Genomic DNA, 13,167 nt, shown 5'->3' with positions numbered 1-13,167 from the left:
TTTTTTTAAATTCAAAATATAAAATATACAGAAAAATCTAAAATTTTTATAATATAGTTTTTGTGTTTTTAAAAAAGTTATTTTAATAGTTTTAAATTAAACAAATTTGATAGAAGATACATTTTTTTATTAGATCTTTATTATTCAAAATCATTAATTGTCATATATACTTTATCCACATTAGGCAATTCCGTAATTTTTATTTAAGGAAATAATAAATGACATTAATAATGAATTTATGGTTAGTTTAATAAAAAGCTTATTATATAATTAGATGGACCAACCTATTTCTCTAATAATTCTAAGAATCATCCTAGTGATGACATGTGGCTACAAAAAGAAGTTGTAATGTTTCACAAATAATATATAGGGGATGGTTATATGTTGATTTGTATTTTTAGATAGACTAAATAAAAAAACAATCATACTCACATGCTAATCAATCAATCATATATATCCATACTTACGTTTCCAAAAACGTTTCTATTCCTAAATTATTTAATAGTCACGTTTCAAAACGTTTAGTTTCCGTGTATTTGTTTCTTATTCTATGCAACCTAGGTTTTGAAGGACAAATGTGTAGTAAATAATTGCTTTCATGTGTCCATTGCGTTGATTCTCTTGCAGGAAGATGTTTGTATTGAAACCGAGGAAGGGCTTAAGCAATGTAAGTTGATTGCGGTACATGCAGGTTTGGATAAACGGAAGAGCGTTAAAGACCAGCTCAAGCTTCTGAGAGCTAAAGACACAAGCATCTCGAAGTTACAGCAACTAAATGGACGCAAAGACGTTTGGAACATGCCACAGGTAAAAAATAAACCATCTCAAGAACCAAGCAAACTTTGCATCTTAATCCCAAAGAGATCTTGTTGGATTTTTTTTTCCTGGAACATTTTGTTTCAGGAACTGGATGATAAACAGACTGTTGTAGTCAGCGGTCACCACGGGAAACTTCACGTCGATGGCTTGAGACTGATCATCGACGAAAGCGGTGGATACGCTGATAAACCTCTCTGGCTGCAATCGTCCTTCCTTCTAAGAAGATCATCCGCGACACCGATATCTTTTCCAACTAATATTTTCATCAGCTTCTCCAACTTCAAATGTCATCTTATTGTACTTTGGCTCATCGAATATTCTATCTTTCTGTCTATAACTTAAGTATCAGTCGTCTTTCATCTAGTAAGTACTTGGAAGGGCCTTCACAGTAATAAGTGGTAGATACATCTCATCCACCAATGGTAAACGTTGAAACTTCAGTAACATGTGATGTTGCACTTGTAATAAGATTAATTTAAATGATAAATAGTTTTTTTTTTTTTTTCGATTAAAATCATGTAACTACCACAGACAAAACAAAGTACATTATCATTTTCAGACACAGAGAGCAATGGCGCAAAACCCACGGACGGTGATATGCGTCGGAGACATCCATGGATACATCACCAAGCTCACCAACCTCTGGCTTAATCTCCAATCCGCCATCGACCCATCACAATTCACCTCAGCCCTCGTCGTCTTCCTCGGCGACTACTGCGATCGTGGACCGGAGACCCGCAAAGTCATCGACTTTCTGATCTCTCTGCCGGAGAAACACCCGGAGCAAACCCACGTCTTTCTCGCCGGGAACCACGACTTCGCCTTCGCGGCGTTTCTGGGCTTGCTGCCGCGTCCTTGGGACGGATCCGAGCTGAAGGAGACGTGGAAGGAGTACGAGGAGAGCGAGGAGAGGGAAGGGTGGTATAAAGGCGAAGGCTTTGAGGAGATGCATCTCCAAGGGAGGAGGTGGGCTGGTAAGATTAAGGCTCAGTTCAATTCCGTGAAAGGGATGGCGTATAAAGGATCGATTTATGATGCTGGGTCCACTTTTGAATCTTATGGTGTTCCTCATGGATCTTCAGGTAAAAGAATCTGAATCAATGTGTTCTAGATTCTTTCTCTCTGGTTGTAGGTTGTAGCTAGTTGTTTTGTTTTGAAACTTCTGTTTTAATTGGTAGATTTGATGAAGGCAGTGCCAGAGAGTCACAAGAAGTTCTTAACCAATATGGTATGGGTCCATGAAGAGGTAAGGGGATTTTTATACTGCCACTTTATTCTGTGGATTGTTTGTATGAAAAGTAGTTTTGAGTGTGTATAAAGCTATAAAGAGTGGAACTTTGGGCTTAGTGATCAAATCTTTTGCAACCCATTAGAGATTTACAGCCAAGCTAAGATATTATTTGGAGGAAAAATGTGTAGTAATTTTATTTTGTTGATTCTATTGCAGGATGATGTTTGTGTAGAGACCGAGGAAGGGCTAAAGCATTGTAAGTTGATTGCTGTACATGCTGGTTTGGAGAAAGGGGATAGCGTTGAAGAACAACTAAAGCTTTTGAGAGCTAAAGACACGAGCATTTCGAAAGTACCATATCTGAGCGGTCGGAAAAACGTTTGGGACATCCCACAGGTGAAAAGATTGGAAAAGAAACCAACTTTTTTTGGTGTTAGGATCTTTGCTCTAGTTTTGTAATCTGTTTGTATGCTTTTAAAATTTTTTTTTTTTTTTTTTTTTTTTTTTTGCAGGAGCTGGATGATAAAGAGACTGTTTTAGTTAGCGGACATCATGGGAAGCTTCATATGGATGGCCTGAGATTGATCATCGATGAAGGGGGTGGATACCCGGAGAAACCTGTGGCTGCGATTGTTCTTCCTTCTAAGAAGATTATCCGAGACACTGATAATGTTTCTAGCTGAGTTTCTTTTGTTCAATCCATTGTGATCAAGGTATACGTGCATAGTTGCATTCCCAGAAAGAATTAATAAGAGGTTACCGTTCAGTTTTAACAAACGTTTACAAAGAAAAATTCTCAAAAGTAGCGAGTCTAGTGACCTACGAACGTTCAAAAGCCCAATCATTAGAACTTATTTCTACTTTAACTTCGCAATTCAGGAAAGCCCTATGAAGAAGGGTGCGTGATACGCCCTTGTGCAACCCATGGAACTTTTGGAACATTTGCTGCAGTTGATATATTATATACACTAGTTTAATTCAATATTAGAGAAACTATGCGAGTCAGGAGGCCCTAAACTTCTTTTTTTTATATTACACAATGTACCGCTTTAGCAAAATATGTTGAGATTACGAATTTATCTTTTATAATCAAGTTTGTTTCCTTTCTTTCTTTACCCTCGGATCCAGTAGTAACCAGGAAGGGAAGAAATGGACCCAATTAAAGGAAAAAGACAGATAAGAAAAGGAGTTGTCAGGAATGTGCAACACACATGCTAACTTCATTTTCAGTATCATAATGACAGCTGTTGTTTTACTTCGGTTGGTTCACGTGAACCGAACATTTTTATTATGAAAAAAGTTCCCCAGGATTTAAGCGTATAAACAAATTGGTTTCATTTTTTGTTTGTTTCTTAAGATCACCCAGTGATGGAAGTATAATCAAATTAAAATTAAATCTTACAGTATGTTTTTGTTTTGGTCTAATAAAGTGTTTTGGATAAACTTTTTATAGTGACTAGACTCCACCGCAAGCGGTGTCCCAAATCCAAGAAAATCTCTTAGAATTTTTTGGAGAGTAATAGTATTACCGTGCCGACAGAGAGTCGAACCTGCGACCTGTGGCAGTCGTATGTGAGAAGGGGGACCACTGCGATACAAGCCCTTCTCATCTTATAGTATGTTGTTGATGTCTTGATGATAAACTTTGCATGGTTGCGGCATGGATCAATAAGAAACTATCTCAATCATGTTTTGTGAGATCATGCGAAATCAGTCAATTATTCGAACGAATAGCTAACCATATTCATAATCACTAACTTTCAGTTCAACCAACTTCAGTCTTTTTATTGAAACTATAAATTGATAATCAACAGAAGAAAAGTAACAATAAGAACAAACAAAATCCATGTTGACTGAAAACAACAAATATAAATAGGCAATACCTAACTTGACAAAATTACGAATCCATTGTATAAGATTTTGTTATTATGTTACGTGAGAATTGGACAATTTCGCTGTTGTGTGCATACAACTTCAGTTAAAATTTGGTTGTTTGACACACAATCTAGTTGTTCAGCAGAAAAAGTGTGTTTCTGTGTCTATATATTATTTTTATACATATATAATAAAATTAATAATTTGCCACAAGATTTTCCTAATTACGAGTCAGACTGCGTAGATTCTTTTAGTACAAAACCAGAAAAGTTTCAGACAGCATCTAGCCTGACTACTCCTTTGACTATTTAATATATTATCTCCATACATCTACATATATTCGTATTTTAACAAATACAATTACATAAAGTTCTTATTTTTGTTGGTAAACACAATTACAGAAAGTTACGTTCAGATTTCTAGTTGGATCGTTGTAGCGTCCATTAATTTTTAAGATGCTTGTAAATTCGAGTTTTACAGAAACCGAACTTATGTATTTTCCAACTTCAAAAAAGGCTGAAAGACTGCACTAACTTGTCAAAAGCAATCAGAAACCATCAACTTATTGTTCAGTGCTTATGCAGATGTTGGATTAGACCACGACTCCTGACATCTTGAAATTTAACATTTTCTATAATTTTGTCACCCTCTCTAAAATACAACAAAAACTGATTCAAGCTTTTTAACAGTCTGAAATCAAATATCCAAATTAATTTGTATTCTTTCAAAAAGCTATTGGCTATATATAGTACAAAAACACATGCTTAATAGAAACATTTCAGGTGGGGCAAAGAGTCTTTATGTATACTACTGAATGCGCAAGTTTGCAATTCATTACCATCACATTTTTATATTATATAATTAGTATCTAGGCTTGTAAAAATAGCATTTTGAGGGAAAATACAAGGACAACACTCGTTTCGTAGGGACCAGAATATTTGGGGATGTCAATTGGACTAGCGTAACTGCAAAAACACAAAGATACTTCTCATCTTTCTTCTTTGTCCATATGATGGTAATTACGATGTTTATTACGATGATGGTAATTAATAACATAGATGGAGAAATTAAAGTTGTTAGGGTATAGTTGCATACTAAAGAAGTCTACTAAGCTCTCAGGCAGCACACAAAAAAGGTAAACTACTAAGCTATATGCTGTAGTTAAGGCTCAAATAAAGACCAAATAACAAGTGCAAACGTTTTCATTAATAAAAATATTGCGTCATAAAGTAATAAGATCCCCTAATAATAATTACAAATTAACAAGGATATTTCGTAATTAAACCATCTGGCATGGACATGGAGACATACCTATTATGTGTCGTTGATTTAAAAGAAAAATAATTGAAAGTATGAAGTTGATAAGAGACAGCAAATCATATTTCATGACACCATTAAATTCTAATTAGTGCTGATGTTGGCAATTAGGTATAAAGTCGATATCCTTGCTCAATCAAATTCATAATCATCGCATTTAGGAGTATTAAGCTCACCAATAAAATTTTGCACAGAATTTCTTAATAGTATCTCATCGTTGTGGATATTCAGAATGTTAACATTATATATTATATAGTTTTTTGTTTTGTAAAGAGAGCCCGAGACTTCTCCTTTTTCTCTCTTCGTTTCTTAACGGAGATGAGATGAGACGAAGCTTTCTCTGGTGCTCTACCAGGGTGTTTTGATTCCGGGAGGCGGAGGCTATTTCAGCTTCGTCGTCGTCGGCTTTTGATCTCGGGGAAGTAGAGGCTTCCGAAGCTCTGCACCGCCGACAATAGAAATTTATTTTCCTTTGTGATGCGATCGATGGGTCTATAGCTTTGATTCCCTGGGTGTCGGAGGAGATCTCGACTGGGTCGATGACGATCTCTGTTGGTGGAGCTTAGGCATCGTTGTGTATGCTTGAAGCTAGTGCGTTTCTTTGCTTGTGGTTCTGTTTCTCGAAAGCCCCGGTGGTTGATGATTAGGATCCGTCGACGTCTTTCAGTTTGGAGAGATTGGTCGCGGTGTTTCCTTTGAATGGGTGCTTGGTGAATGTTCTCTTGTCTTCACGTTTGATGGCTTGATAATCGGATGAGATCTCGATAGGCGATGAAACTCTCCGATGATGTGCTAAAGCGATGAAGGAGGAGATGTTGTAGTCTCTGGTTTTTCTTCATCCGTTCGGTGGTTCGATGGGTTCGGTGTGCGGTGGTTACGGTGTATTCCGGTGAAACACGTGTTAGTTTTGAAACACGTGTTCGTTTGTCTTTCTCCGGTGATGACTCGTAGTTTGAGTCAAGATGTGGTGACCTAGTGACGCGTGTCCCTTGATGGCGAGGTCTCAACACGTGTACGTCCAAGTGAATTTCCCGATGCGTGGTAACGTATGGCGCCGATCGGGTTTTCTTTTTTGAGCTTAATTGTCTTTGTGTTTTGGGCTTTCTGTTTAATACGTTTGGGCTTTATGCTGGGCTTAGATCCTTATGGTGTTGTATCTTTTTGTTGTGATACTTTTAAGATAAATGGAAATTTCAGATGGCAAAAAAAAAAAATATATATATAGTTTTTTGTTTTGTTTTATTACTAAACAAGGACAAGTTGGGATCCATATAAGAATGTTTAATAATTAAAAGGATAAAAGTATGGTGCCAAATGATAATCTGATGCATGCGCTAGCAAAAGACACCGGTTTAGTGGGTCCTTGATGGCAGAGAAGCACACGTCGACTAAAGGATCAGCCTCTTTCTATACGTTTTCGGTCGACTCAATCCTCACCTTACATCTAAGTTCTTGACCAAAGTCACAAATAGAAATGACTCAAAAAGTGTTTGTGAGCAAACTAAACTAAAACCGATCTAAAATTCTCATCTCAAGTTTGTATTTATCTGTTCGACCTCAACCATTGATATTGAACTACTAGTTTTATAAAAATTAATTAAATGAAAACATTATAAGACTTAAAACAATACGTGAGATAGTACATATATGGTTTTATGTCAATTAGTAGGTAAACTATCTTTCGAACTATATATAAACAACAAAACCTTGTAAAGTTTATCCATTAGTTAATTACTGGAAATTAAACATCTACTAAGTAATATACTTTCATATTAATTTGTGGGACAAACAAATTTCAAATTTCCTAATGAGGACAAGATGGAAAACCCCACCATTAAAACAAATGTGACTATTATATATCTTGAGATGATGGCTAGCCTAGAGGAATATATAGTTTGTAATGGACGTTGAAACAAAAGTAAATTCCATTAAGGAAAAGAAAAAGAGTGAACAAAAAAAGAAACTAAAAGAAGGATTCTTGCTTCGAAGGCCCGTAGCTGAAGCCGTTGGCTGCTACCCTTTGCCTTCGTATTTACGTTTCTTCTCTCTTTTTTTCTTCTACTAATATATTTTTATCGCAAAATAATTAACAGAGAATTAATGAGTACTTGAAGTTGACCATAATGTATTTAACTCGAACAACTGCCTTAAGATAGACGAAGAAAATCCCATTTGATTTTCTATTCTGGTATGTTTGACCACAATTAGTATAATTGTTTTATAACTTTGACCAAAGTAAGACATTCCGTCTCGCGGTTAAAAAATTATATACTAGTTGTAGTTTTTTAATAAACGAGCTCAGTGAAAAGATTACACAAAGGTATGCATACTAACAAACTGGTTAAGTTTGGTTCGGTATAAACGGTTTAGGCGCAACAGCTGAGTTGTTAACGAGCTGTCTCCTCCGGTTTCTACGGGTCACCCGTTTTTCTTGCTTCACTGGATCTTTTGATCCAACGGTTGTCATAAAAAGTCTGAAGGATTAGACAACCGTTACAAATCATATTCTCCTCACTTTTTAGAATATTTTATTTTATACCTTTTTATTTTTTAATTTTACAAAAGCCAAATCGAATCAAAAATCATTTATCGGTTGTTGGTGGCAGTTAGGTAATTTCACCTAATGCTTCTTCATTTTTATCGCCTGTATCTCTTTTTATTATACGTTTTAAATATTACTATTTAACTTTATAAAGTTGGGCCCTTATATCATTTTTATTGTAATTATCTTTTTTTTATATATATGTTCATATCACAACACTGTTTCTGGGTTCTAAAAAAGAAAAGCTCTCAGTATCTCTTATTTTTCTCTACCACAGAAGCACCGAGAAGTAGACACAGAGAGATCGAGCTAAAGGGGTTTCGAGTGAAGATGAAGGAGATGCAGGCAATAGAGACGTCACAGCCGACGGTGGCTCCTCCGGCGGTGCACAGCCGACAGCTAGGAGCTCAGCTGTCGGGAAGCATGAGTTTCAGCAGCCAAATGTCGAAGGAAGACGAGGAGATGTCGAGGACGGCTTTGTCTGCTTTCAGGGCGAAAGAAGAGGAGATCGAGAAGAAGAAGATGGAGATTAGGGAAAGGGTTCAAGCTCAGCTTGGTCGTGTCGAAGAGGAGACTAAGCGTCTCGCTTTGATCCGTGAGGTATAACATCTTTCTCCTCTATCTTTTTTTTTTTGTTTTTTTTTGAGAATTGTGCTTTAATTTTTGTTTCTTACATAGAAAAACAAATTAAGATATTAAAAATTGGACATTTGGGGGTTTATTGCAGTGAAGCTATGTGGTTTTGATTCATGTTTAGGTGGTTAGATTTGTAGGACCCCAAGTATTGAAATTTTCAAGATCTGAAATTTACATTGAACAAAAAACAGCTTCTTCGTTTTTTAATTTGTAAGAAAAGATTGGGACTTTTATGGGTGTTTCCACATTTGTATCACTAATTGTAAAACCCGTTTGGTAAAAGTGAGATTTTTGGATCAAAGATCTTTCCTTTTTATGAAAACAACCATGATTAAGAAGCTTAATGGTTTGAAATGTATATTTAGGAACTTGAAGGTTTAGCTGACCCCATGAGGAAAGAAGTTGCTTTGGTCAGGAAGAAGATTGATTCTTTCAACAAAGAGTTAAAGCCTTTGGGTCATACTGTTCAGAAAAAGGTAAAGGCCAATACACATAACCAAATCCATTTTATGTCTGGTTGAGGATTATTATTAAGATGCTATAATCTGGTGTGTAGGAACGAGAGTACAAAGAAGCTCTTGAAGCATTCAACGAAAAGAACAGAGAGAAGGTCCAGCTAATCACCAAGCTTATGGAGGTTAGTCAACTAATCCTAAAATCATTTTCCTTTTTTTTTAATTGAATATATTAATTGAAGATCGTGTTTGAATAATTGGTTCAAGTGTTTTAGTTGCTAGTATCTTCCTCTCTGGTTTATATAGTTCTGTGTTCTCAGTTTTTTTTAATTCACATTAACCTTTCCTGTGTGATCTTGTGACCAACCTCTATGTTTGTCTAGATATAATCTGTGAGTCTTGATCTTAGTTTGCAGAATTAGCTCATACAATTTCGATATTACACATATGATGGAGCTGAGTTACATGGAAAAGTATCTTCCTGTTTAACATCGTACCTGTTTTTCACTGCATAACTGAACATTTATTGATTATATATATTTACTCTTTTTTTTTTTTTTTACTCTGTTTTGTAACTCTTGACTTAATGGGTCTTTGAAACGAATGATTTACAGTTAGTGGGAGAGAGCGAAAAGGTGAGAATGAAGAAGCTGGAAGAGCTGAGCAAGAACATAGATTCTATACACTGACTTTGAATCCAAGACAGGACCAATCTTGGGGACCAGAGACCATTCTCCGAGTGTTTTAACTCTACGTTTAGGTTTTGTGATGGTTGAATGTAATTTATATTTTTATAATCGTCGTGTGTTACTACTACTTCTATTTCTGTTAGGGTTTGCTGTAGAATTTATAATGTTCTTTAGGAAGTAAATTCAAAAAAAATACTCATCTGAGACAGGTTTGTAACTAAAAACACTACTCTCTTTCTTCCTTTGAATCCTCTTTCTCCTGTTTGCGTCTTTACAGCTGGTTTACACTTATGTTCATACCTCCTTGCAGCATATAATGTACTAATACTAGTTAAAAATGGAAATGACGTTATGAAATCTGCATTGGAAAATGTGAAAATAGATGAAAATTGCTGAAATGTTTTTTTTTTTTTTTTTTTGAAAAAGGCTTTCTAAAATTGCCGAAATGTTAAGAGGATATTTTGTCATTAAATTGCTTATAAATGTGCCATCGGTACGTTATGAGAAGATGATATCATCGATCAGATGTGTGATCTATGTTGTTCTCTCCTGAAATTATAGACTTGTAATAAAGACGACAAAACGTACAATTTACAAAGTACAGCCGTTTATCTCATATAATCATCGTTCATATAAATTTAGCAGTAAATTCGAGTGAGATTCTAAATTAATTGTAGCAAGTAGCAACCACGTTTTTTATTTTATTTTGCGTAGTATAAAATAATATAGGCGTTTATTTCATTATTCTAGTGGGAGCTTTGATGAAAAAAAATACTCCCTCTGTTTTTAAAAGATGTATATTCTAGAGTTTTCACATATATTAAGAAAACTCATTAAATATGCATTATTTTTTGTGAATAACAATTTTTCATAATTTTTAGCCAATAGAAATTCAATAAACACCATTAATTTTTTTGAAACTTACAATTTTTCATAAAATCATACATTGAAAAGATAAAAAATGTATCTTTTTGAAACAATTTTTTTTCCAGAACATACATCTTTTAGGAACGGAGGGAGTAATATATATATATATATAGGGAGGGTGCATCAGTGAGACATTAATGATCAATGATGATGTTGAATACTACAATGGGAGACAGAAAACATCATCAAAGTAGATATAAAGAATAATCATATTTTTCTGCAGCTTTGATTTCTTAGCATCCCCAATGATATTCATGTGTCCCAAAATTCCAATTCCATTCATGTTTCTCAATGCTTTGATATAGTATTACGTATTACATCACAGAGAATAGTAACTACCAATAAGATATACTAATCGCTCCGAGATCTCTTTGACCACTACATAAAAAAAAAATAACTATTTACTTAGTGTTTTTTTTTTCTTTTCTAAGGATGTTAATATCATAAATGAAATAGAAGAGTTTTTACATGAGTAGAAACACTAATCTAAAATTGCTTTTCTGGCAAAAAAAAAAGAAAAACAGAGAGACAATTAAGTTACATTTGTGGTGATGCATGGTGATGCAAGCATCAATGGCTCCAAAGAGGCAGATAGTTGAGGAATCTCTTCCTCCGGTTTATTGCGTGGATGGTGTTGCGAATGTCCATGTCTATGCACTTAATAATAGATTCCGGTGGAATGTGGGTGCTGTTGAAGAGGACATTGTTTCTCTGTTTCCACAGATGATATATCGTTGCGTGGGTGAACAGACAACTATTTACTTAGTGTTTCAAAAATTAAAATATCAATATAAAATAAAGATATATCTTTCTATTTACAATATGATATATACAATTACTTATTCATGACAAATGAATTGACATAGATTTTGAATAGTTCACACCTCTACGAATCCATAAAATGTAGCTGAAGTATGTAAATGACTAAATAAAGCGTGATTGTTACTCCCTCTATTCTTAAATATGAGTTTTTTTAGGTAAAACACACTTATTAAAAAAGTTATTTTTTATCTAAAAAAGTAACATTAAAATTTTAAATTAAAAACTATTCAACCAGTTACAAAATAGAACTATTAAATTTGATTGGTTACACAGTTTTTGATAAACTTAAAACTACCTGGAAATATGAGAACGTCCTACATATTGGAACATAAAAACTATTCTAAACATCCTATATTTAGAAACAGAGAGAATATTTGTTATGCAACTCAAAAATAAAGTATTTGCATACATAAAAAAATATATCGTTAAATTTATGAAGATATGTCAATATTACATAAAAATGCCAAAACCCAAGCACTAGTTCAATTGTTGTTGAACTGCATTCTCTTCAGCGAGAAGCATAAAATCAGAAGTGATGTTTTGCTGCACATAAAGTTCAACCTCATCCGAGCCATAACTACTTTTTGTTTTAATCGTCCGCCTGCATCCCGCACTATATCAATATGTCCTTGTATAGGAATCACACAAAGATATACTGATACAGTCTAAATTTCCGATAAATGTCCCCGTAACCCAGCAGATAAAATACATTTAACTTTGCCAAATGCTAACACCCTTGACCTTTCAGTTGTGCCATCGCCAGACGATGTGCCGTGTGCGGCCATGAACCACCTTTCTTCTCTAGCAATTGTCTCCCAAGTTTTGTTTGTTTTCAAACGCTTTTTGTTGGCACCTCCTTTGCTCATATGGAGGTTACTCATATTGATTCGGCCAATCTTCAACTAACGAGGAATGAGCCAACTAATTGTATCGCTACTTTGCTAGTGTCAAGCTGAAAATTTAATACTCTGTTTGGTGGGGGCTTATATGTTGCAGTATGCTCACAATCATGATAGTATCGGCCCCAAGTGTAAATAATATGTCTATCCCCACAGATTATAAGCAATGAAGAAAATAAAATTTCATCGCAGGTTTGCCAGAGAGGTTAAGGGGGAAGACTTAAGTTCTTCTGCACATAAGTGCGCGTGGGCTCGAAGCACACAGAGCCTGCAGATTTCTTTTTTTTTTTAACATCAGCCTGCAGATTTCTTATTTTATTTTTTCCAGAGCACGTTATGGTTTTGGAAGAGTCTGGTAAACTATAACAACTCACGAAAGATCTATTACAAGTGACATTTGTCGCGTTTAGAATATTTTAACCGAACAAACTTAACCTCGCGTAACCAGAAAGGTTGACTCACATAGTCACATGTTCCCTGTCATCAGCTGTTAAATGGCGATGCATCGTATTATATACGATCCGACAACTACTGAATAAATAAGCGATTTTTAAAATGGATAATGAGAATTCTGAGAAGAAGTAACCATGTGAGAATATTATTTGGACAAATCTCCAAAATAGCACGAATCAAAAACTAAAATGAACAAAATAACACCTTCCTAAGTTTATCCTTTAAAAATTTTAATTTTTTTATTTTTCAAAATTTGAAATCTTATCCCCAAAACCTCATTTCTCAACTCTAAACCCTAAACCCTAAACCCTAAACCCTAAACTCTAAACTCTAAACTCTAAACTCTAAACCCTAGACTCTAAATCCTAAACCACATCCTTTAACTCTAAACCCTAAGTTTGTGACTTTTGATAAAAAATTAAATGATATTTTTGTGACTTTTGACTTTGAGTATTAGTTTGGGAACATAAACTTGATTTAGTGCTATTTTTGTCTTTTTCTC

At 34.7% G+C, this 13,167-nt stretch overlaps 2 protein-coding genes and 1 pseudogene across 3 annotated transcripts; all 3 read left to right on the top strand.

The window, feature by feature from the left end:
* The window catches only part of LOC106292497, a 3,276-nt pseudogene extending 2,037 nt beyond the window's left edge, over positions 1-1,239 (top strand).
* Positions 1,240-1,335: 96 nt separating this feature from the next.
* On the top strand, positions 1,336-2,837 carry LOC106292496. Of its 2 annotated transcripts, none has more exons than XM_013728100.1 (4): positions 1,336-1,901; positions 2,013-2,065; positions 2,267-2,446; positions 2,563-2,837. In XM_013728100.1, exons 1-4 carry the CDS (start codon positions 1,391-1,393, stop codon positions 2,731-2,733), a joined length of 915 nt encoding a protein of 304 aa, XP_013583554.1. In that variant the 5' UTR covers positions 1,336-1,390; the 3' UTR covers positions 2,734-2,837. The 2 variants fall into 2 exon arrangements, with proteins under 2 accessions (XP_013583554.1, XP_013583553.1); XM_013728099.1 differs by having other exon boundaries at positions 1,340-1,901; positions 1,998-2,065; positions 2,563-2,834.
* Positions 2,838-7,998: 5,161 nt separating this feature from the next.
* Positions 7,999-9,838, top strand: LOC106292500 (syncoilin). Its single transcript, XM_013728103.1, has 4 exons — positions 7,999-8,384; positions 8,786-8,896; positions 8,977-9,057; positions 9,490-9,838. The coding sequence occupies exons 1-4, from the start codon at positions 8,115-8,117 to the stop codon at positions 9,562-9,564; spliced, it is 537 nt and encodes a 178-aa protein (XP_013583557.1). The 5' UTR covers positions 7,999-8,114; the 3' UTR covers positions 9,565-9,838.
* The last annotated feature ends 3,329 nt before the right edge of the window (positions 9,839-13,167 follow it).

The sequence above is a fragment of the Brassica oleracea genome, chromosome C5 (assembly GCF_000695525.1).
Source record: "Brassica oleracea var. oleracea cultivar TO1000 chromosome C5, BOL, whole genome shotgun sequence".
Taxonomy (NCBI): Eukaryota; Viridiplantae; Streptophyta; class Magnoliopsida; order Brassicales; family Brassicaceae; genus Brassica; species Brassica oleracea.
Note: the sequence above shows the minus strand (reverse complement) of the source record. Positions and strands in the feature narration are given on the sequence as shown.

Excerpts from the sequence above, each read along its gene's own strand:
- LOC106292496 (XM_013728099.1), top strand. The coding sequence starts at position 1,391 with ATGGCGCAAAACCCACGGACGGTGATATGCGTCGGAGACATCCATGGA. Across the intron at positions 1,902-1,997 it reads TGTTCCTCATGGATCTTCAG|ATTTGATGAAGGCAGTGCCA; the intron begins GTAAAAGAATCT and ends TTTAATTGGTAG. Across the intron at positions 2,066-2,266 it reads TGGTATGGGTCCATGAAGAG|GATGATGTTTGTGTAGAGAC; the intron begins GTAAGGGGATTT and ends ATTCTATTGCAG.
- LOC106292500 (XM_013728103.1), top strand. The coding sequence starts at position 8,115 with ATGAAGGAGATGCAGGCAATAGAGACGTCACAGCCGACGGTGGCTCCT. Across the intron at positions 8,897-8,976 it reads GTCATACTGTTCAGAAAAAG|GAACGAGAGTACAAAGAAGC; the intron begins GTAAAGGCCAAT and ends TCTGGTGTGTAG. Across the intron at positions 9,058-9,489 it reads TAATCACCAAGCTTATGGAG|TTAGTGGGAGAGAGCGAAAA; the intron begins GTTAGTCAACTA and ends AATGATTTACAG.